This window comes from Bubalus bubalis, chromosome 4, assembly GCF_019923935.1.
Source record: "Bubalus bubalis isolate 160015118507 breed Murrah chromosome 4, NDDB_SH_1, whole genome shotgun sequence".
Taxonomy (NCBI): domain Eukaryota; kingdom Metazoa; phylum Chordata; class Mammalia; order Artiodactyla; family Bovidae; genus Bubalus; species Bubalus bubalis.
Window position 1 is genome coordinate 134,269,104 of NC_059160.1, and position 23,605 is coordinate 134,292,708.

The 23,605-nt window shown below is 39.4% G+C and overlaps 1 protein-coding gene across 4 annotated transcripts in view; it reads left to right on the forward strand.

Annotated features, from left to right (window-relative positions):
- Positions 1-23,605, forward strand: part of PHYHIPL (phytanoyl-CoA 2-hydroxylase interacting protein like) — a 114,451-nt gene that overhangs the window by 79,666 nt on the left and 11,180 nt on the right. For all 4 annotated transcript variants that reach the window (XM_044942105.2, XM_006050667.4, XM_025285100.3 and 1 more), the window contains one exon: positions 23,056-23,252. In XM_044942105.2, the coding sequence (XP_044798040.1) occupies positions 23,056-23,252 (197 nt within the window). The remainder of the gene's footprint in view (positions 1-23,055; positions 23,253-23,605) is intronic.

The following is a 23,605-nucleotide window of genomic DNA, read 5'->3' on the forward strand; positions in this document are numbered from 1 at the left end:
AAACCACTTCAGTATTCTTGTCTTGAGAACCCCATTTGCCCTATTATGAAAAGGCAAAAAAATATGGTACTGAAAGAGGAACTCTGAGGTCGATAGGTGTTCAGTATGCTACTGGAGATAAGTGGAGAAATAACTCCAGAAAGGATGACGAGATGGAGCCAAAGAAAAAACAGTGCCCAATTGTGGATGTGACTGGTGATGGAAGCAAAGTCCAATGCCATAAAGAACAATATTGCATAGGAACCTGGAATGTTAGATCCATGAATCAGGGTAAATTGGAAGTAGTCAAACAGGAGATAGAAAGACTGAACTTTGACATTTTAGGAATCAGTGAACTCAAATGGACTGGAATGGGTGAATTTAATTCAGATGACCATTATATCTACTACTGTGGGCAAGAATCCCTTAGAAGAGATGGAGTAACCCTCACAGTCAACTGAAGAGCCCGAAATGTAGTACTTGGATGCAATCTCAAAGACGACAGAATAATCTCTGTTCATTTCCAAGGCAAACCATTCAGTATCACAGTAATCCAAGTCTATGCCCCAACCACTAATGCCAAAGAAGCTGATGTTGAATGGTTCTATGAAGACCTACAAGACCTTCCAGAACTAACTGCCCAAAAGATGTCCTTTTCATCATAGGGGACTAGAATGCAAAAGTAGGAAGTCAAGAGATACCTGGAGTAATAGGAAAATTTGATCTTGGAGTACAAAATGAAGCAGGGCAAAGGTTAACAGTTTTTCCAAGAGAACACACTGGTCATAACAAACACCCTCTTCCAACAACACAAGAGATGACTCTACACATGGACATCACCAGATGGTTAATACCAAAATCAGATTGATTATATTCTTTCCAGTCGAAGATGGAGAAACTCTGTATAGTCAGCAAAAACTGAAAAAATGAAAAGGTCAATTTTTGTTCCAATCCCAAAGGCAATGCCAAGGAATGCTCAAACTACTGTACCATTGCACTCATCTCACATTCCAGCAAAGTAATGCTCAAAATTCTCCAAGCTAGGTTTCAACAGTACATGAACCGAGAACTTTCAGATGTAAAGGTGGATTTATAAAAGGCAGAGGAACCAGAGAGTGAATTAACCAACATCCACTGGATCATAGAAAAAGCAAGAGAATTCCAGAAAAGTGTCTACTTCTGCTTTATTGACTACACTACAGCCTTTGACTGTGTGGTTCACAGCAAACTGTGGAGCATTAAAGAGATGGGAATATCAGACCACCTGACCTGCCTCCTGAGAAATCTGTATGCAGGTCAAGAAGCAAGGGAACTGGACATGGAACAATGGACTGGTTCCAAATTGGGGAAGGAGTATGTCAAGACGGTATATTGTCACCCTGCTTATTTAACTTCCATGCAGAGTACAAGATGTGAAATGCTGGGCTGGAGGGAAGCACAAGCTGGAATCAAGATTGCCGGGAGAAATATCAATAACCTCAGATATGGAGATGACACCACCCTTATGGCAGAAACCAAAGATCCTCTTGATGAAAGTGAAAGAGAAGAGTGAGAAAGATGGCTTAAAATTCAACATTCAAAAAAATTAAGATCATGGCATCTGGTCCCATCACTTCATGGCAAATAGATGGGGAAACAATGTAAACTGTGAGAGACTATATTCTTGGGCTCCAGAATCACTGCAGATGATGACTGCAGCCATGAAATTAAAAGACGCTTGCTCCTTGGAAGAAAAGCTATGTGTGACAAACCTAGATAGCATATTAAAAAGCAGAGAGATTATTTTGCTGACAAAGGTCCATCAAGTCAAAGCTATGGTTTTTCCAGTAGTCATGTGTTAATGTGAGAGTTGGATCATAAAGAAGGATGAGTGCTAAAGGATTGTTGCTTTTGAACTGTGGTGTTGGAGAAGACTCTTGAGAGTCCCTTGGACTGCAAGGAGATCCAACCAGTCCATCCTAAAGGAGATCAGCCCTGGGATTTCTTTGGAAGAACTAATGCTGTAGCTGAAGTTCCAATACTTTGGCCACCTGAAGGGAAGAACTGACTCCTTAGAAAAGACCCTGATGCTAGGAAAGATTGAAAGTGGGAGGAAAAGGGGACTGCAGAGGATAAGATGGTTGGATGGCTTCACTGACTTTATGGACATGAGTTTTAGCAAGCTCTGGGACTTGTTGGTGCACAGGGAAGACTGGTGTGCTACAGTCCATGGGGTCGCAAAGAATAAGACACTACTGAGTGACTGAACTGAACAGCAACAATAAAATACAATGACCTAAATCCCACACCTTCAGGATAACTTTATTTTTTTTTTAATTTTATTTTATTTTTAAACTTTACATAATTGTATTAGTTTTGACAAATATCAAAATGAATCTGCCACAGGTATACATGTGTTCCCCATCCTGAACCCTCCTCCCTCCTCCCTCCCCATTCCATCCCTCTGGGTCGTCCCAGTGCACCAGCCCCAAGCATCCAGTATCGTGCATCGAACCTGGACTGGCAATTCGTTTCATACATGATATTTTACATGTTTCAATGCCATTCTCCCAAATCTTCCCACCCTCTCCCTCTCTCACAGAGTCCATAAGACTGTTCTATACATCAGTATCTCTCTTGCTGTCTCGTACACAGGGTTATTGTTACCATCTTTCTAAATTCCATATATATGCGTTAGTATACTGTATTGGTGTTTTTCTTTCTGGCTTACTTCACTCTGTATAATAGGCTCCAGTTTCATCCACCTCATTAGAACTGATTCAAATGTATTCTTTTTAATGGCTGAGTAACACTCCATTGTGTATATGTACCACAGCTTGCTTATCCATTCATCTGCTGATGGACATCTAGGTTGCTTCCATGTCCTGGCTATTATAAACAGTGCTGCGATGAACAGTGGGGTACACGTGTCTCTTTCCCTTCTGGTTTCCTCAGTGTGTATGCCCAGCAGTGGGATTGCTGGATCATAAGGCAGTTCTATTTCCAGTTTTTTAAGGAATCTCCACACTGTTCTCCATAGTGGCTGTACTAGTTTGCATTCCCACCAACAGTGTAAGAGGGTTCCCTTTTCTCCACACCCTCTCCAGCATTTATTACTTGTACACTTTTGGATCGCAGCCATTCTGACTGGTGTCAAATGGTACCTCATAGTGGTTTTGATTTGCATTTCTCTGATAATGAGTGATGTTGAGCATCTTTTCATGTGTTTGTTAGCCATCTGGATGTCTTCTTTGGAGAAATGTCTGTTTAGTTCTTTGGCCCATTTTTTGATTGGGTCATTTATTTTTCTGGAGTTGAGCTGTAGGAGTTGCTTGTATATTCTCAAGATTAGTTGTTTGTCAGTTGCTTCATTTGCTATTATCTTCTCCCATTCTGAAGGCTGTCTTTTCACCTTGCTAATAGTTTCCTTTGATGTGCAGAAGCTTTTAAGGTTAATTAGGTCCCATTTGTTTATTTTTGCTTTTATTTCCAATATTCTGGGAGGTGGGTCATAGAGGATCCTGCTGTGATGTATGTCAGAGAGAGTGTTTTGCCTATGTTCTCCTCTAGGAGTTTTATAGTTTCTGGTCTTACGTTGAGATCTTTAATCCATTTTGAGTTTATTTTTGTGTATGGTGTTAGAAAGTGTTCTAGTTTCATTCTTTTACAAGTGGTTGACCAGATTTCCCAGCACCACTTGTTAAAGAGATTGTCTTTAATCCATTGTATATTCTTGCCTCCTTTGTCAAAGATAAGGTGTCCATAGGTGCATGGATTTATCTCTGGGCTTTCTATTGTGTTCCATTGATCTATATTCCTGTCTTTGTGCCAGTACCATACTGTCTTGATAACTGTGGCTTTGTAGTAGAGCCTGAAGTCAGGTAGGTTGATTCCTCCAGTTCCATTCTTCTTTCTCAAGATCGCTTTGGCTATTCGAGGTTTTTTGTATTTCCATACAAATTGTGAAATTATTTGTTCTAGCTCTGTGAAGAATGCTGTTGGTAGCTTGATAGGGATTGCATTGAATCTATAGATTGCTTTGGGTAGTATACTTATTTTCACTATATTGATTCTTCCAATCCATGAACATGGTATATTTCTCCATCTGTTAGTGTCCTCTTTGATTTCTTTCACCAGTGTTTTATAGTTTTCTATATATAGGTCTTTAGATTCTTTAGGTAGATAACTTTAAAGTGAGAATGTATAGCCTTCAAATTACCTATAAGTTTTAAGAAAAATCACTGCCACTATTTTACAAACTCCTACCCAAAGTCCATCTAGTCAAGGCTAAGGTTTTTCCAGTGGTCATGTATGGATGTGACAGTTGGACTATAAAGAAAGCTGAGCACTGAAGAATTGATGCTGTTGAACTGTGGTGTTGGAGAAAACTCTTAAGAGTCCCTTGGACTGCAAGGAGAGCCAACCAGTCTATCCTAAAGGAGATCAGTCCTGGGTGTTCATTGGAAGGACTGATTTTGTAGCTGAAACTCCAATACTTTAGCCACCTGATGTGAAGAGCTGACTCATTTGAAAAGACCCTGATGCTGGGAAAGATTGAGGGCAGGAGGAGAAGGGGGAAACAGAGGATGAGATGGTTGGATGGCATCACTGACTCGATGGACATGGGTTTGTGTGAACTCTGGGAGTTGGTGATGGAAAGGGAGGCCTGGCGTGCTGCGATTCATGGGGTTGCACAGAGTCTGACACAACTGAGCAACTAAACTGAACTGATCCAAAGTCCATTCCTGAAGCAAGTAGAAAGAGAGGGAAAGGTCCAGGGAAACCCATGGAATGAGAAAGGGGAAAATGGAAGGTTTAAGAGGAGATAACTGGAGAATCTTAGGAAAGTAATGGAAGGACTTAGCACTATTCTTGTAACTTTTTGTAAGCCTGAATTTTTAAAATTTATTTTGGCTGTGCTGGGTCTTTTTTGCTGTGCATGGGCTTTCTCTCATTGAAGCAAGCTGGTGCTACTCTAGTTGTGCATGGGCTCCATAGTTACGGTGCATAGGCTTAGTTCCTCATGCACATGAAATCTTCCTGGACCAGGGATTGAACCCATATCCCCTGCATTGGCAGGTGGATTCTTATCTATGTACTGGACCACCAGGGAAGTCCTATAGGCCTGAAATTATATTTTAAAATACTATAAAAAAATTAGAAGGTGAATAAATAAATGGTAAACAGGTGAAACAAAACTGGCAAAATGTTAGTATTTGTTGAAGCTGGGTGATATGTACATGGGGATTATATTTTTTTCTAAACTTGGTATATGTTTGTTTAGCATCAATAATAGACTTTTAATAAGGGATGAATTTACAGTGATCTTTTTGATAATGTAAATTTATTTCCTCATTAAACACTCTTGCTTTTAAGGCATTTAAGAACTGGTCCTGTTGAAATAAACTAAAGAAGACCTAAATAAATGGCAAGATATTTCATCTTTATGAATGAGAAGACAATGTCATTAAGATTGACAGTATCACTCAAATTGATTTATAGGCTCATCTCAATATCTAAGTTTCACCTGACTTCTTTGCAAAAACTAACAAAAGTGAAAGTGTTAGTCACGCAGTCGTGTCTGACTCTTTGAGACCCCATGGACTATAGCCTGCCAGGCTCCTCTGTCCATGGGGATTCTCCAGGCAAAAATGCTGGAGTAGGTTCTCCCCTTCTCCAGGGGATCTTCCCAACCCAGGAATTGAACCCTGGTCTCCTTCATTGCAGGCAGATTCTTTAATGTCTGAGCTATCAGGGAAGCTGATCCTAAAATTCATGTAGTAAGTCAGGGGACCCAGAATAGCCAAAATAATCTTTAAAAAGGACAAAATTAAAGAACTCGTACTTCTCAATTTGAAAACACACTACAGTGCTACGACAATAATCAAAGTAGGGTGGTAATGGAAAAGGATAAAGATATAGATGAATAAAGTAGAACTGAAAATCTAGAATTAAATCATACAATAGCCAATTGATTTTTTAATGTATCATGGTTTTTAATTCCTCAGAGAACTCATTACTACACATTTAACAGTAAACGATTTCTTACATTTCAGTGTTTAAATTACAAGGTATCAAACAGAGAGAGTGACTCAGCTAGAAGGATTAGGCAGAAGGATCATTTTTCTACTATCATTATTTATAATTTAAGTATGGTTAAAAGTGGTGTGTTTGGGCCTGATTCACAACATGTGGCTAGTGGTAGGTCTATACTGTGTTAAGCTTCCTGAGCTGGGGCTTAGGGCATTGGCTTTCCTAAACAATTCTGCATAGGGGAGACATCTGCATGAGATTTGGAAGGCGTAAGTAAAGCAGCAGCCACATATGTCTTTATAAGGTCCATGTGTAGGATCATGTTCTCCTGCAGATCACACACATTGTCTCCAAACTGCTGGCTCAGGGTGGTGTCATGGGATAGTAGCTTCAGGTACTCTAGCTGCTGCTGATTCTCCCTTGGTTCCTCCTAATGTTAGGCCAAGTATGTGTGAAAAGCCATGATGAAGAGTGTCAGCTTCTTCTGCTGTTCACCCACATCATTGAAATTGAGACAGATACAAGTTCTCGTTCATTCTCAGGGTTTGCAGCCAATTCTTGCAGGTCATTTTTGCCCTCCTCACTTCACATTCCTCCTTCCTTTCAGGCCCAGCATCAGGTACAGGAACATCTTCACGTAGATTCTTTTGCTAGTTATCACATTTTGTACAGTTGCTAGGTTGTGTTCAACTGTTTGCAGCCCCATGGACTGCAGCACACGGGGATTTCCCTGCCCTACATTATATCCTGGAGTTTGCTCAAACTCATGTCCATTGAGTCAGCAATGCTATCTAACCATCCAGTCCTCTGCCACTCCCTTCTCCTTTTGCCTTCAATCTTTCCCAGCATCAGGGTCTTTTCCAATGAGTCGGCTCTTCACATCAAGTGGCCAGAGTATTGGAGCTTCAGCTTTAGCACCAGTCCTTCCAATGAATATTCAGGGTTGATTTCCTTTAGGATTGACTGATTTGACCTCCTTGCTGTTCAAAGGACTTTGAGGAGTCTTCTCTAGCATTTGAAAGCATTAATTCTACAGTTTGGAAGCCTTAATTCTTTGGCACTCAGCATTCTTCGGGGCTTCCCAGGTGGTGCTAGTGGTAAAGAACCTGCCTGCCAATGCAGGAGACATAAGGGACCCATGTTCAATCCCTGGGTTGGGAAGATCCCTAGGAGGAGGGCATAGCAACCCACTCCAGTATTCTTGCCTGGAGAATCCCCATGGACAGGGGATCCTAGAGGGCTACAGTCCATGAGGTCACGAAGAGTCAGACACGACTGAAGCAGCAGCACACATGTAGCCTTCTTTATGATCCATCTCTCACATCTGTACATGACTACTGGAAAAATCATAGCTTTGACTACACAGACTTTTGTCAGCAAAATATTATCTCTGCTTTTAAATATGCTGTCTAGGTTTGTTATAGCTTTTCTTCCAAGGAGCAAGCATCTTTTAATTTTGTGGCTGCAGTCACTGTCTCCAGTGGTTTTGGAGCCCAAGAAAGTGAAATCTGTCATTATTTCCACTTTTTCCCCATCTATTTGCCATGAAGTGATCAGACTGGATGATGCTATGATCTTTGTTTTTTGAATGATGTTTTATTTTTTTATTTTTTAAATTATTTATTTTAATTGGAGGCTAATTACTTTACAATATTGTAGTGGTTTTTGCCATACATCAACATGAATCAGCCACAGGTGCACATGTGTTCCCCATCCAGAGCACCCCTCCTACTTCCCTCCCAATCCCCTCCCCCAGGGTCATCCCAGTGCACCAACCTTGAGCACACTCTCTCATGCATAGAACCTGGACTGGTGATCCAGTTCACATATGATGATATACATGTTTCAACACTACCCTCTCAAATCATCCCACCCTTGCCTTCTCCCACAGAGTCGAAAAGACTTCTTTACATCTCTTTTGCTGTCTTGCATATAGGGCCATCATTACAATCTTTCTAAATTCCATATATATGTGTTAGTATACTGTATTGGTGTTTTTCTTTCTGACTTACTTCACTGTGTATAATAGGCTCCAGTTTCATCCACCTCATTAGAGCTGATTCAAATGCATTATTTTTAATGACTGAGTAATATTCTATTGTGTGTATGTCCCACAGCTTTCTTATCCATTTGTCTGCCAGTGGACATCTAGGTTGCTTCCATGTCCTGGCTATTATAAACAGTGCTGCGATGAACATTGGGCTACACGTGTCTCTCTCAATTTTGGTTTCCTCCGTGTGTATGCCCAGCAGTGGGATTGCTGGTTCATATGGCAGTTCTATTTCCAGTTTTTTAAGGAATCTCCACACTGTTCTCCATAGTGGCTGTACTAGTTTGCATTCCCACCAACAGTGTAAGAGGGTTCCCTTTTCTCCGCACTCTCTCCAGCATTTATTGTTTGTAGACTTTTGGATAGCAGCCATTCTGACTGGTGTGAGGTGGTACCTCATTGTGGTTTTGATTTCCCTTTCTCTGATAATGAGTGATGTTGAGCGTCTTTTCATGTGTTTGTTAGCCATCTGTATGTCGTCTTTGGAGAAATGCCTGTTTAGTTCTTTGGCCCATTTTTTGATTGGATCATTTATTTTTCTGGGATTGAGCTGCAGGAGCTGCTTGTATATTTTTGAGATTAATTCTTTGTCAGTTGCTTTGTTTGCTATTATTTTCTCCCATTCTTAAGGCTGTCTTTTCACCTTCTTATAGTTTCCTTCATTGTGCAAAAGCTTTTAATTTTAATTAGGTCCCATTTGTTTATTTTTGCTTTTATTTCCATTACTCTGGGAGATGGTTCATAGAGTATCCTGCTGTGATTTATGTCAGAGAGTGTTTTGCCTATGTTTTCCTCTAGGAGTTTTATAGTTTCTGGTCGTACATTTAGATCTTTAATCCATTTTGAGTTTATTTTTGTATATGGTGTTAGAAAGTGTTCTTGTTTCATTCTTTTACAATTGATTGACCAGTTTTCCCAGCACCACTTGTTAAAGAGATTGTCTTTTCTCCATTGTATATTCTTGCCTTCTTTGTCAAAAATAAGGTGTCCATAGGTGCATGGATTTATCTCTGGGCTTTCTATTTTGTTCCATTGATCTATGTTTCTGTCTTTGGGCCAGTACCATACTGTCTTGACTGTGGCTTTGTAGTAGAGCCTTGAAGTCAGGCAGGTTGATTCCTCCAAGTTCCATTTTTCTTTCTCAAGATTGCTTTGGCTATTCAAGGTTTTTTGTATTTCCATACAAATTGTGAAATTATTTGTTCTAGCTCTCTGAAAAATACCATTGGTAGCTTGATAGGGATTGCATTGATTCTATAGCTTGCTTTGGGTAGTATACTCATTTTCACTATATTGATTCTTCTGATCCAGAAACATGGTATATTTCTCCATCTATTTGTATCATCTTTGATTTCTTTCATCAGCGTTTTATAGTTATCTATATATAGGTCTTTTGTTTCTTTAGGTAGATTTAATTCCTAAGTATTTTATTCTTTTCATTGCAATGGTGAATGGAATTGTTTCCTTAATTTCTTTCTGTTTTATTATTGTTAGTGTATAGGAATTCAAGGGATTTCTGTGTGTTAATTTTATATCCTGCAACTTTACTATATTCATTTGACTAGCTCTAGTAATTTTCTGGTGGAGTCTGTAGGGTTTTCTAAGTAGAGGATTATGTCATCTGCAAACAGTGAGAGTTTTACTTCTTTTCAATCTGGATTCCTTTTATTTCTTTTTCTTCTCTGACTGCTGTGGCTTGGACTTCCAAAACTATGTTGAATAATAGTGGTGAGAGTGGGCACCCTTGTCTTGTTCCTGACTTTAGGGAAAATGCTTTTAATGTTTCACCATTGAGGATAATGTTTGCTGTGGACTTATCATATATTGCTTTTATTATGCTGATGTGTGTTCCTTCTATTTGTGCTTTCTGGAGAGGTTTTAATCATAAATGGATGTTGAATTTTGTCAAAGGCTTTCTCTGCATCTATTATGATAATCATATGGGTTTTTATCTTTCAATTTGTTAATGAGGTATAGAATGATGAGTTTCAAACCAGCTTTTTCACTCTCCTCTTTCACCTTCATCAAGAGGCTCTTTAGTTTTTCACTTGCTGCCATTAAAGTGGTATCACCTGCATATCTGAGGTGGTTGATATTTCTACCGGAAGCCTTGATTCCAACTTTTGCTTCATCCAGCATGGCATTTCCCATGATATACTCTGCATAGAAGTTTAATAAGCAGGGTGACAATATGCAGCCTTGTCATACTTCTTTCCCAAGTTTGAACCAGGCCATTGTTCCATATCCTGTTCTAACTGTTGCTTCTCTACTTACATACAGGCTTCTCAGGAGATAGGTAAGATGGTCTGGTATTCCCATCTCTTTAAGAATTTTCCAGAGTTTGTTATGATCCATATAGTCAAAGTCTTTAGTATAGTCAATGAAGCAGATGTAGAAGTTTTTTGGAATTCTCTTGGTTTTTCTATGATCCAGTGTTTGCAATTTGATCTCTGGTTCCTCTGCCTTTTTCTAAATTGAGCTTATACATCTGGAAGTTCTCGGTTCATGTACTCCTGAAACCTAGCTTGAAGGATTTTGAGCATAATCTTGCTAGCATGTGAAATAAGTGAAGTTGTACAATAGTTTGAACATTCTTTGGCTTTGCTCTTGTTTAGGATTGGGATGAAAACTGACCTTTTCCAGTCCTGTGGCCACTGCTGAGTTTTCCAAATTTGCTTGTGTATTGAGTGCAACACTTTGACAGACTCATCTTTTAGAATTTGAAATAACTCAGCTTGAATTCCATCACCTCCACTAGCTTTATCAGTAGTAATGCTTCCTAAGGCCTACTTGAGTTCACATTCCAAGATGTCTGGCTCTAGGTGAGTGACCACACCATCATGGTTATCCAGATCATTAAAACTTTTTCTTCTTTTTTTTACAGTTCTCCTGTGTATTCTTGCTACCTCTTCTTAATTGCTCAATGTGAAACCTCTATGGTAAATCTTACTCTATATCACTTATAATGCATCTCTTATCTGATTGAGCCCCAACTGATAATAAAAGGTTCAAATTAGAATTAATAGGCTAAGGTAAGGAGTGCTGATTTTATTTTAAATGCATAGAGAATCTTTTAGATAGTTTTAAGCAGCTTGCTCTAGTGAGCGGAGAAGGCGATGGCACCCCACTCCAGTACTTTTGCCTGGAAAATCCCATGGATGGAGGAGCCTGGCAGGCTGCAGTCCATGGGGTCGCTAAGAGTCGAACATGACTGAGCGACTTCACTTTCACTTCTCACTTTCATGCATTGGAGAAGGAAATGGCAACCCACTCCAGTGTTCTTGCCTGGAGAATCCCAGGGACGGAGGAGCCTGGTGGGCTGCCGTCTATGGGGTCGCACAGAGTCGGACACGACTGAAGCGACTTAGCAGCAGCAGCAGCAGCAGCAACAGCTCTAATGAGACTGAAATTAGGAGAATCATGGGTATATGCCAGCTGAGCTTTCCTATTGTAATCATCTAGGTGAGAACTGATGGCAACCTGGACTCGAAAGGTAGCAGTATAGCTTAGCCAATTAATTTTAGACAAGGGTGGAAAAATAATAAATGGTGGAGGAACAACTGTATATCTAAATGAGGAAAAAATAATAAAGGGTGCTGGGACAACTGTATATCTACATGGGAAAGAATGAACCTGGACCCCTACTTCATAACCATATATAAAAATTAACTAAGAATGGATCTAAAACTTAAATGTAAGTGTCAAATTTTAGGAAGAAAATTTAGGTGTAAATCTTTGTGACCTTGAATTAGGCAATGGCCTAATGATACCAAATGTACAGTGATACCAAAAGTACAAGATAGATAATAAGAGGTGTGGATGAGGATGTGGAGAAATTAGAACCCATATACACTGCTAGTGGGAATATAAAATAGTGTAGCCACTTTGAAAAACAGTTTGGCAGTTCCTTAGCGATTTAAGCATAAAGTTACCATATGAATCAAGAGTTCAACTTACAGGTATATACTGTAGAAAAGAGAAAACATATATTCACACAAAAACCTGTACATGAATGTTCATAGCAACAAATAGTCAAAAAAGTAGAAACAAGCCAAATATCCATCAGCTGACAAGTAGATAAAGAAAAGCTGGTATATCCATACAATGAAATATTCAGGAATAAAAAGAAATAAAGTCTTTATACAACATGAGTGAGACTTGAAAATTGTATGCTAAGTGAAAGAAGCCAGTCACAAAGGACCACATATTATATGATACCATTTAAATGAAATACCCAGGATAGGCAAATCCAAAGACAGGAAATTGATTAGTGATTGAAGGAAGAGGGAACGTGAAGAGGTTGGGATTGGAGAGTGACAGCTAAGGTGTGTGGGGTTTCTTCTGACATAAAAAACAAGTTCTGATTGTGGGATGGATACAGAACTCTGAATCTACTAAAAGACATTGAGTTGTACACTTTAAACAAATGGCTGTATGGTATGTGAATTTTATTTCAATAAATCTGTTTTTTAAAATATCATTTTTTGGTACTCAGCTTAAGTTCAGTGAAAGAAGAACCATACATATAAAATATATCAGTATAATTTGGCTAGGTTTTCAGTTTGTATTTTAGTACTTGCTGTTGTTAGGAAAGTAATTTTGAAATACTTGTTCTGAAAAAAGCAATTTTCATATTTTGGATGTATAGAAAGCCCCACTTATTTGTTCTTCGCTCAGTATGACCAGTGAGCAGTATAGCCACAGTTATTAGAATTATTTGGCATGTAAAGTAGAAAAAAATGTAGCTTGAATTACCAATATGGTGAAGGGGAAGCTGCATTTGAAAGTACACTTGATTGTACAGATCTGAGATAGTATTGGCTGGTTATTGAATATTAACATCATGTGGCTCCCTATTGTTTTCACCAATTTTAAAGACAGAATCATTGTTTTCTGTCACTTATCTCAAAATCTCAGTTAAAAATGAATTCATACAGCATGCGTAAAAAGCAAGTTACATGTAAATTGGTAAGAATTATTTAAATTATTTTTCTTTCCAAGTAAGAAAGCTGCATAGAGGCTAATCTGGTGGTTTTATTAAGAATTCAGATTATGATAAGGAACTTGAAAATAAGTGTTCCTGATATAACACATCCTGTAGATTCAAGCTTTATATTGTTCTGAATGGCAAAATCTGATTTGAGCAAGTTTCCACCTTTTAATAAAGGTAACAAAATTTTAATCAAGTTTCAACAAGTAGAAGAGAACCTGTATAAAGCAAAGTATTAAGATTATATTCTAGAAACTGTAAATTTCAGTTGAAAAGATAAAAATACTGGAGGTTTACATGGCAAAATATAGTACTTTAGATACTGGCAATATATTGAAGGTGTATTTTCAATAAATTGGATCAAATTCAAAATAGCTTTATTTTTTCTTAAAAAACAATTTTGTCACTCAGTTGTTTTGAAATGATTAAGCCAGAAAGAAAAACACCAATACAGTATACTAATGCATATATATGGAATTTAGAAAGATGGTAACAATAACCCTGTATACGAGACAGCAAAAGAGACACTGATGTGTAGAACAGTCTTTTGGACTCTGTGGGAGAGGGAGAGGGTGGGATGATTTGGGAGAATGGCATTGAAACATGTATAATATCATATATGAAACAAGTCGCCAGTCCAGGTTCGATGCATGATACTGGATGCTTGGGGCTGGTGCACTGGGACGACCCAGAGGGATGGTACGGGGAGGGAGGAGGGAGGAGGGTTCAGGATGGGGAACACATGTATGCCTGTGGCAGATTCATGTTGATACATGGCAAAACCAATACAATATTTTAAAGTTAAAAAATTAAAAAGAAATTATGTGGAGAGTTATAATGCATATGATTTGTTTTTAAATTTTTATTTCATATTGTAATATGGTTGATTTACAACATTATGTTAGTTTCAGGTGTAGAAAAAAGTGATTCAGTTATACATATATCCTTTTTCAGAGTCTTTTCCCATACAGGTTATTATAAACTATGGAGTAAAGTTTCCTGTGCTTTATAGGAGGTCCCTGTTGATTATTTTATAAATAGTAGTGTGAAATGTTATTTGAAGCCTCCTTATTTATCCCTCCCAAACACCTTTAGTAAGTGCAAGTTAGTATTCTACATCTGTGAGTCTTTTTGTTTTGTTGTCACTCAGTCATGGCCGACTCTTTGCACACCCATGAGCTGCAGCACCCCAGGCTTCCCTCTCCTTCATTATCTCCCTGAGTTTGCTCAGACTCATGTCCATTGAGTCGATGATGCCACCAACCATCTCATCTTCTGTCTCCCCCTTCTCCTGCCCTCAATCTTTCCCAGCATCAGGTCTTTTCCAATGAGTAACCAAGTATTGGAGCTTCAGCATCAGGCCTTCAGATGAATATTCAGGTTTGATTTCCTTTAGGATTGAATTGGTTTGATCTTGCAGTCCAAGGGACTCTCAAGAGTCTCCTCCAGCACTGCAGTTCAAAATCATCACTTCTTTGGCACTCAGCCTTCTTTATTGTCCAGCTCTCACATCCATACATGACTACTGGAAAAACCACAGCTTGGACTATAGGGACCTTCATTAGCAAAGTGAATGTCTCTGGTTTTTAATATGCGGTCTAGGTCTGCCATAGTTTTTCTTCCAAGAAGCAAGTGTCTCTTAATTTCATGACTGTCATCACCATCTACAGTGATTTTGAAGCCCCAGGAAAGAAAGTCTCTCGCTGTTTTCATTGTTTCTGGATCTATTTGTCATGAAGTGATGGGACTGGATGATGCCATGATCTTCGTTTTTTGAATGTTGAGTTTTAAGCCAGCTTTTTCCACTCTCCTCTTTCACCTTAATCAAGAGGTTCTTTAGTTCCTCTTCGCTTTCTGCCATTAGAGTAGTGTCATCTGCATATCTGAGGTTATTCATATTTCTCCCAGGAATCTTGATTTTAGCTTGAACTTCATCCAGCCTGGCATTTCACATGATGTACTCTGCACAGAAGTTAAATAAGCAGGGTGACAATATACAGCCTTGTCATACTCCCTTCAGCATTGCCCTTCTTTGGGATTGGAATGAAAATTGACCTTTTCTAGTCCTGTGGCCACTGCTGAGTTTTCCAAATTTGCTGGCATATTGAGTGCAGCATTTTCATAGCATCATCTTTTAGAATTTGAACTAGTTCAGCTGGAATTCCATCACCTCTACTAGCTTTGTTGGTAGTTATGCTTCCTAAGGTCCACTTGACTTCAGTCTCCAGGATGTCTGGCTCTAGGTGAATGATGACACCATTATGGTTCTCTGGATCATTAAGACCTTTTTTGTACAGTTCTATGTTTTCTTGCCACCTCTTCTTAATATCTTCTGCTTCTGTTAGGTCCAGATCGTTTCTGCCCTTTTTTGTGCCCATCTTTGCATGAAATATTCCCTTGGTATCTCTCATTTTCTTGAAGAGATCTCTAGTGATTCCCATTCTATTGTTTTCCTCTGTTTCTTTGCACTATTCATTTAAAAAGACTTTTCTCTCCTTGCTATTCTTTGGAACTCTGCATTCAGATGGGTGTATCTTTCCTTTGCTCCTTTGCCTTTTGCTTCTCTTTTCTCAGCTATTTGTAAGGCTTCCTCAGACAACCATTTTGCCTTGTTGCATTTGTTTTTCTTGGGGATGGTTTGATCACCTCCTCCTGTACAGTGTTCCGAACTTCCATCCATAGTTCTTCAGGTACTCTGTCGGATTTAATCCCTTAAATCTATTTGTCACTTGCACTGTATAATCCATTTGTCACTTCCCCTTTAGGTAATATCTGAATGGCCTAGTGTTTTGTAAAAAAAAAATAAAATAAGTTTTTTTGTATCATTTTTTAAAATTAGATTCCAAATATAAGTGATGTCATATGATATTTGTCTTTCTCTGTATGACTCACTTACCTTAGTATGATAATCTCTGGGTCCATCCATGTTGCTGCAAATGGCATAATTTCATTATTTTTTATGGCTAGGTAATATTCCATTGTGTATGTACACCACATCTTTATACATTCATCTGTGGATATACATTTATATCACTTCCTATGTCTTGGTTGTTGTATATAGTGCTGCAATGAACATTGTGGTACATGTATATTTTTGAAGTATGGTTTTCTTTGGAGATACCCCCAGGATTAGGATTGTTGGATTATATGGTAGCTGTATTTTTAATTTTTTAAGGAAAATACGTATAACTGTTCTCCATAGTGGTTGTACCAATTTACATTCCTACCAATAGTGTAGGAGGATTCCCTTTTCTCAACACCCTCTCCAGAATTTACTGTGTATAGAGTTTTTGATGATGGCCTTTGATGATGGGAAGATCCCCTGGAGAAGGGCATGGCAACTCACTCCAGTATTTTGCTTGGAGAACCCCTTGGACAGAAGATCCTGGCAGGCTACAGTCCATGGTGTCACAAAGAATTGGACACAACTGAAGCGACTTAGGACATTCTGACTAGCATGAGGTGGTAACTTATTGTACTTTTTATTTCCGTTTATCTAATAATTAGTGATGTTTAGCATCTTTTCATGTGTTTGTTGGCAATCTGTATGTCTTCCTTGGTAAAATGTCTATTTAAGTCTTGTACCCTTTTTCAGTTGAGTTGTTTGATATTGAGTAGCATGAGCTGTTTGTATAGTTTGGAGATTGATCCCTCATCAGTCACATCATTTGCAGATATTTTCTTCTATTCTGTGGGTTGTCTTTTCATTTTATTTATGGTTTCTTTTGCTGTACAAAAGTTTTTGAGTTTAATTAGATCCCATTTATTTTTTGTTTTTATTTCCATGACTCTAGGAGATGGATTTAAAAAACCCATCATTTATATGAAACAGTGTTATTCCTATGTTTTCCTCTAAAAGAGTTTAATAGTATCAGGTTTTATACTTAGGCTTTTAATCCAGTTTGAGCTTTTGTATATGGTGTTAAAGAATTTTCTAAATTCATTCTTTTTCATGTAGCTCTACAGTTTTCCCAGAAGCATCTCCTCAAAAGAGTGTCTTTTCTTCATTGTGTATCTTGCCTCCTTTGTCACATATTAGGTGACCACAGGTGTGTGGGTTTATTTCTGGGCTTTTTATCATCTTCCATTGAGGTAATATGTTTCTGTTTTGTGTCAGTACCTTATGTTTGAAAATGGTGGCTTTGTAGTATAGTCTGAATTTAGGGATCCTGATTCCTTCAGCTCCATTTTTGTTTCCCCCCACCCCACCCTTAGGATTGCCTTGGTTATTTGGGGTCTTTTTTGCCTGCATACAAATTTAAAAATTATTTTGTTCTAGTTCTGTGAAAAATGCCATCGGTAATTTGATAGGGATTGCAATGAATCTGTAGATTGCCTTGGGTAGTGTAGTCATTTTGACAGTATTGATTCTTCCAATCTATGGACATGTTATATTTTTCCATCTGTGTCATCTTTGATTTCTTTGATTTCATCAGCATCTTGCAGTTTTCAGAGTACAGGTCTTTTGCCTCCTTAGGTTGGTTTATTCCTGGACATTTTATTCTTTTTTAAAACATAATTTTTATTTATTTACTTTTGGCTGTGCTGGTTCTTCGTTGCTGCATGGGCTTTTCTCTAGTTGTGGAGAGCAGGGGCTACTCTCTAGGTGAGGTGTATTGAGGGCTTCTCACTGTGGTGGCTTCTCCTGTTGCAGAGCATGGGCTCTAGGGCACACAGGCTTTAGTAGTCGCAGCGTGAGGCCTCAGTGGTTGTGGTTTCTGGACTCTAGAGCCCTGGGCTTCATAGCTGTGGTGCACGGGCTTAGTTGCTCTGCAGCGTGTTGGTTCTTCCCGGACCAGGGATTGAACCCGTGTCAACTGCACAGACAGGCAGGTTCTTTATCTGGGACACCAGGGAAGCCCTATTTTATTCTTTTCGATGTGATGGTAAATGGGATTGTTTCTTGAATCTATCTTTCTGATCTTTCATTGTTAGTGTATAGACATACAACAGATTTCTATGTGTTAATTTTGTATCCTGCAACTTTACTGAAATCATTGATGAGCTCTAGTAGTTTTCTGGTAGCATCTTGGCAGTGACAGTTTTACTTCTTCTTTTCCCATTTGGATTCCTTTTATTTATTTTTCTTCTCTGATTGCCATGGCTAGGACTTCCAAAACTATGTTGAATAAACGTGGTAGAGTGAACATCTTTGTCTTGTTTTTGATATTAGAGGAACTGTTTTCAGCTTTTCACCACTGAGTATGATGTTAGCTGGAGGTTTGTCAAATATGGCTTTTATTTTGTTGAGGTATGTTCCTTCTGTGCCCACTTTCTGTAGAGTTTATCATGACTGGGTGTTGAATTTTGTCAAAAGCTTTTTCTGATCATCTGTTGAGATGATCATGTGATCTTTATTCTTTAGTATGTTAGTGTAGTGTATCAGACAGTTGATTTGTGGATACTGACAAATCCTTGCATCCCTGGGATACCTTGCATCCCATGATACCACTTTATCATGGTATATGATCCTTTTAATGTATCATTGGATTCTATTTGCTAGTATCTTGTTGCAAATTTTTGCATCTATATTCATCAGTGATATTGACCTATAATTTTCTTTTTGTGTGTGTGGTATCTTTGCCTGGATTTGGTACCAGGTTGATGGTAGCTTCATAGAATGAGTTTGGGAATGTGTCTTCCTCGGCAACTTTTGGAGGTGTTTCAGAGAGAGAGGTGTTAACTCTTCTCTAAAGGTTTGATAGAATTCACCTGTGAAGCCATCTGATCTTAGACTTTTGTTTGTCAGATTATAAATCACAGTTTCAGTTTCATTGTTGGGGGAGGGGGGCGCTCTGCCTTCAGTCTCCTTGTCCCACCACTGTGCCACAGCCAACTCCCGCCTCCCCAGGAGACTCTCCATGACCCTCAGGTAGGTCTAGCCCAAGCTCCTGTGGAGTCACTGCTTTGTTCTGGGTCCCAGGGTACAGGAAATCATCTGCGCACCATCTAGGCGTGGAGTCTTTGTATCCACCAGTCTTGGGGAGTTCCTACACTCCAACCCTGCTGGTTTTCAAAGCCAGATGCTGGAGGTGCCTCCTTGCACTGCCAGACCCTCAGGTTCTGGAGCCTGAAGTGGGGCTCAGAACTAGCACTCCTGTGGGAGACCCTCTGTGATACCATTATTTTCCAGTCTGTGGGTCTCCCAACCAGCTGGTATGGGATTTGATTATACTGTGAAATTACCACCCCCCCCTCCATCTCACAGCTTCTTCATCTTTGGGTATAAAACTTTTTTTGGTAGGTTCCAGTCTTTTTTGTCAATAGTTGTTCAGTTGTGATTTTGGTGTTTTTATAAGAGGAAGTGAGCTCAAGTCTTTTTACTTCACCATTTTGTCCAAACTTGAGGGGCTGCTTTTATTTGAAACGCTTTCTGCCTCCTTCCTCAATGTACGTTGCTCATTATCCCCTTGATATGGGGTGTGTGAGTGCAGCACCCCTTGCGTGCTCTCCTGGTATGGTGGCAGTGATCAGCGCCCACCCACGGGTCTCCCAACAGTAGTGTGGCGTGTGCACCCCAGGACAGCAGGAGCAGTGATTGGCACCTACTTCTGGATCTCCCAGTGGTGGCAAAGCCCATGCCCTCCTAGGACAGCAGAGGCGGGGCTTGGTGCCTGCTCCCTGCTCATGAATGCTTGCCCTGACCGCAGCGGCAGCAACTGGCTTCTGCGGCCATGTTCCCTAATTTCTGCAGCAGCCCCTGCCCACTTCTAGAGCCCACAATGGTGGCAACAGCTCTTGCCCAACCCCAGAACTCATAGAGGTAGCATCCTGTTGCCTGAGAGCATGCACACATGTAAAGAAGCTCCTATGGCGGTCTCACTGCTCTTCCTAGGCTCCCCTAGTAATGGTGGCTTGCCTCTCTGGTGAACTCAGTTTCTTCCTAGTGTACCCTCAGTTGTCACAGTTCACAACTGAAGAGTCAGGCTGTTTCCCCACAGGCAGCCCCAGTCCTCTCCCTGGGTCTGACCTGAAGCTTGAGCTTCAGCACCCAGCTGCTGCCCATACCAGTGGACGAGCACCCCAGGATGGGGGGCACAGGGTGGCAGTGCCAACTGTCTGTGCAGGTCACTCTCTCTTGCCTTCTGCACACTGGTGTTCCCCCTCTGTCCCAGCTGATTCCCCCCTTTCACCCTGCTGGTGAGAAGACTTCCCAGGGTACGGGAACCTTTCCTCCTTCACAGCTCCCTCCCTGGGGCACAGGTCCCATCCAGTCCCTTTCTCTCTCATTTTTTGTTTCATTTTTCTTTTGTCCTACTTGGTTACATTGAGCTTTTCTTGCCCTTTTTGAAAGCTGAGGTCTTTTGTCAGTGTTCAGTAGATGTTCTGTGCAAATCATTCCATTTGTGAAAGTGTTTTTGATGTATTTGTGGAAGGAAATAAGCTCCAAGTCCTACTCCTCAGCCATCTTGGTTCCTTCTTATAATGCATGTGATTTGTGGAGAAATGTCTGCTGTTAGTTCAGAAAGGTTTTCATTTAATGTTGCTTATGTTTTGAAAATAACTGCAATCAGAAAATGTCAGCTTTTATTAACTAGAACAAAAATTACCATTTGCATATTTATTGCCTTTCCCTTTCCCAAGGCCATTAAAGAGATTCCACTTTGTTTCTTCCGTCACTTGACTTCTGAAAGGCTTTTCAGTTCAGTTCAGTTCAGTCACTCAGTTGTGTCTAACTCTTTGCGACCCCATGAATTGCAGCACACCAGGCCTCCCTGTCCATCACCAACTCCTGGAATTCACTCAAACTCACGTCCATCGAGTCGGTGATGCCATCCAGCCATCTCATCCTCTGTCGTCCCCTTTTCCTCCTGCCCCCAATCCCTCCCAGCATCAGAGTCTTTTCCAATGAGTCAACTCTTTGCATGAGGTGGCCAAAGTACTGGAGTTTCAGCTTTCGCATCATTCCTTCCAAAGAACACCCAGGACTGATCTTTAGAATGGACTGGTTGGATCTCCTTTCAGTCCAAGGGACTCTCAAGAGTCTTCTCCAGCACCACAGTTCAAAAGCATCAATTCTTCGGCGCTCAGCTTTCTTCACAGTCCAACTCTCACATCCATACATGACCACTGGAAAAACCATAGCCTTGACTAAATGGACCTTTGTTGGCAAAGTAATGTCTCTGCTTTTGAATATGCTATCTAGGTTGGTCATAACTTTCCTTCCAAGGAGTAAGCATCTTTTAATTTCATGGCTGCAATCACCATCTGTAGTGATTTTGGAGCCCCCCAAAATAAAGTCTGACACTGTTTCCACTGTTTCCCCATCTATTTGCCATGAAACGATGGGACCAGATTTCATGATCTTCATTTTCGGAATGTTGACCTTTAAGCCAACTTTTTCACTCTCCTCTTTCACTTTCATCAAGAGGCTTTTGAGTTCCTCTTTACTTTCTGCCATAAGGGTGGTGTCATCTGCAAGAAGCAATTTGGGATGCCATGAGGCCGTGTGTGTCGGGGGGTGGGGGGGGCCGTGCAAAAAAAAGTGAAGGAATAATTTTTCTGGGAGTTTAATCAAATGGGAATCTGGGTAAACTAGAGTGTGAGGGAGTACATGAGAGAAGAAAGGATTTTTCAAAGTATTGTTCAAGAATGACAATAAAGAACTTTAGTTACTTTGAAATTAGTCTTTGTCATCAGGTTGCTCTGGCCACAACACAGCTTGCGGTGAAACAAATGGATGAATAATTTAATAAGACTGCAAATTATCAAAACTCTTACAACAGTAATTGAGAGGGTGTGTGGGGGGTGCTGTGCGTGCATGCTCTGTCATGTTCGACTCTTTCTGAGCCCATGGACTATAGCCTGCCAGGCTCCTCTGTCCATGCCATTTCCCAGGAAAGAATATAGGAGTGCCATTTCCTACCCCAAGGGATATGGATTCTTTACCAGTGAGCCAGCTGGGAAGACCTTGTGGGGGTAAAGAATACAAACTAATCTGAAAGTGGAAGGTGTTGTTAGAAAGGGACATTCACTGTTGTTCCTTTCAGTTTTTGTTGATCAAGATTTGCTATTTTATTATGTTAAAGAAAAGTTAGATAGCTGATCTATGACCTATGACTTTTATAATATGAATAACACATTATATATTTTTTATATATAAATTATATAAATTTTTTCATATTTTTCAATTATTTCATTGAATTTTACTTTGTCTTGGGGGAAAAGGAACACAGGAAGAAGTGGAATAAAATTTCATTCAATATGTCTTTGTTACATATGAAACAAACTTGTCAACTCTATGTTTTCTCTTTTTGTCCTGTCATCTGTCATACTCTGCTCTATAATACTGGCCAAAGTGATAGAATTTTCTCGAATTGAAAATGTAGGACATAGTCTGTAAAGTAACCAGATGTCAGATGAGTTCTTCAAGATTTTAATAATATCAATCAGCATGGCTATGACAGGTAAAAAGATTCCTAGAGTAATCCCTTCACAGTAACTGTTTTAAAAATGGTCTTTTATATTATTTGTAAATATAACATAAACATTATGTGCTATTTCTATATATAAATTTCCAAAAGGAACAATTTTTATAGTCTGTCACTGACACCTCACAGATTTTTTAAAGGAAATTTCCCTTTATTTGACTGGACTCTTTCATATCATTATCAACGTTTCTGATTTCATTTAGCTTAAAAACACCTAGGATTACTTTAGAGCAGAGTCAATTGGTCATGTAAGAAAAATGGTCCCTTTTCAGACAGAATCTACCATGTAAGGCTAATCTTTCATAGGTTAGAGAGGTGGATCAACAGCATTCTTGCTTTCATTTCTGTAAAAGCAGAAACTGGGAGAGAAGACTGAAAACATAGAGGTGGTAAGGACTAATTCATTTCTGCTTTTTGTTGGTAATGTGATCACGTAATGACAGTCTTACTATCATTAACACTCAAATTACTTCATGAACAAAATAAAATCTCAAATTTAGTAATTAGATGAGTTCACAAACAGGTAGCTAATGGCCTTGCAAAGTAGGAAGAGTTCACTAGTCAGAAACTCTCTGTGCATTGTTTTCTCGCAGGGAACAAATCACAGGACAGTGGCATTGCAGAGATGGAGGAACTTCCTGTGCCACACAACATCAAAATAAGCAACATCACCTGCGACTCATTCAAGATTTCATGGGAAATGGATTCAAAGTCAAAGGACCGTATTACACACTATTTCATTGACCTCAATAAGAAAGAGAACAAGAACTCCAATAAATTTAAACACAAGGTAAAATGCTAACACAGCCTTATCTTCATTTGTATCTTAAAACTTTCTAATTATGATGCCATTTTGAAAGAAGGAATAATGTTGCACTGATTACTTATACTTGACATTGAAAATGAAAATTATATGTCATTTAAAAGCTGTATCCTTCCAATAAATTTTATAAGGAAATGACACATATATGGGTTAAAATACACTTTTTTCTCCCAGAAAAGGTGAAATCTTAACTCTCATACAGACATAAAAATGAATGTGTTAAAGATTTTATTTAACACTAATGAGGTAACTGATGAAGTTTTTAATAGAGCCACTTCAAAGGATGGTCCAGAAAAGACATTTTAAGGACCAGGATATTG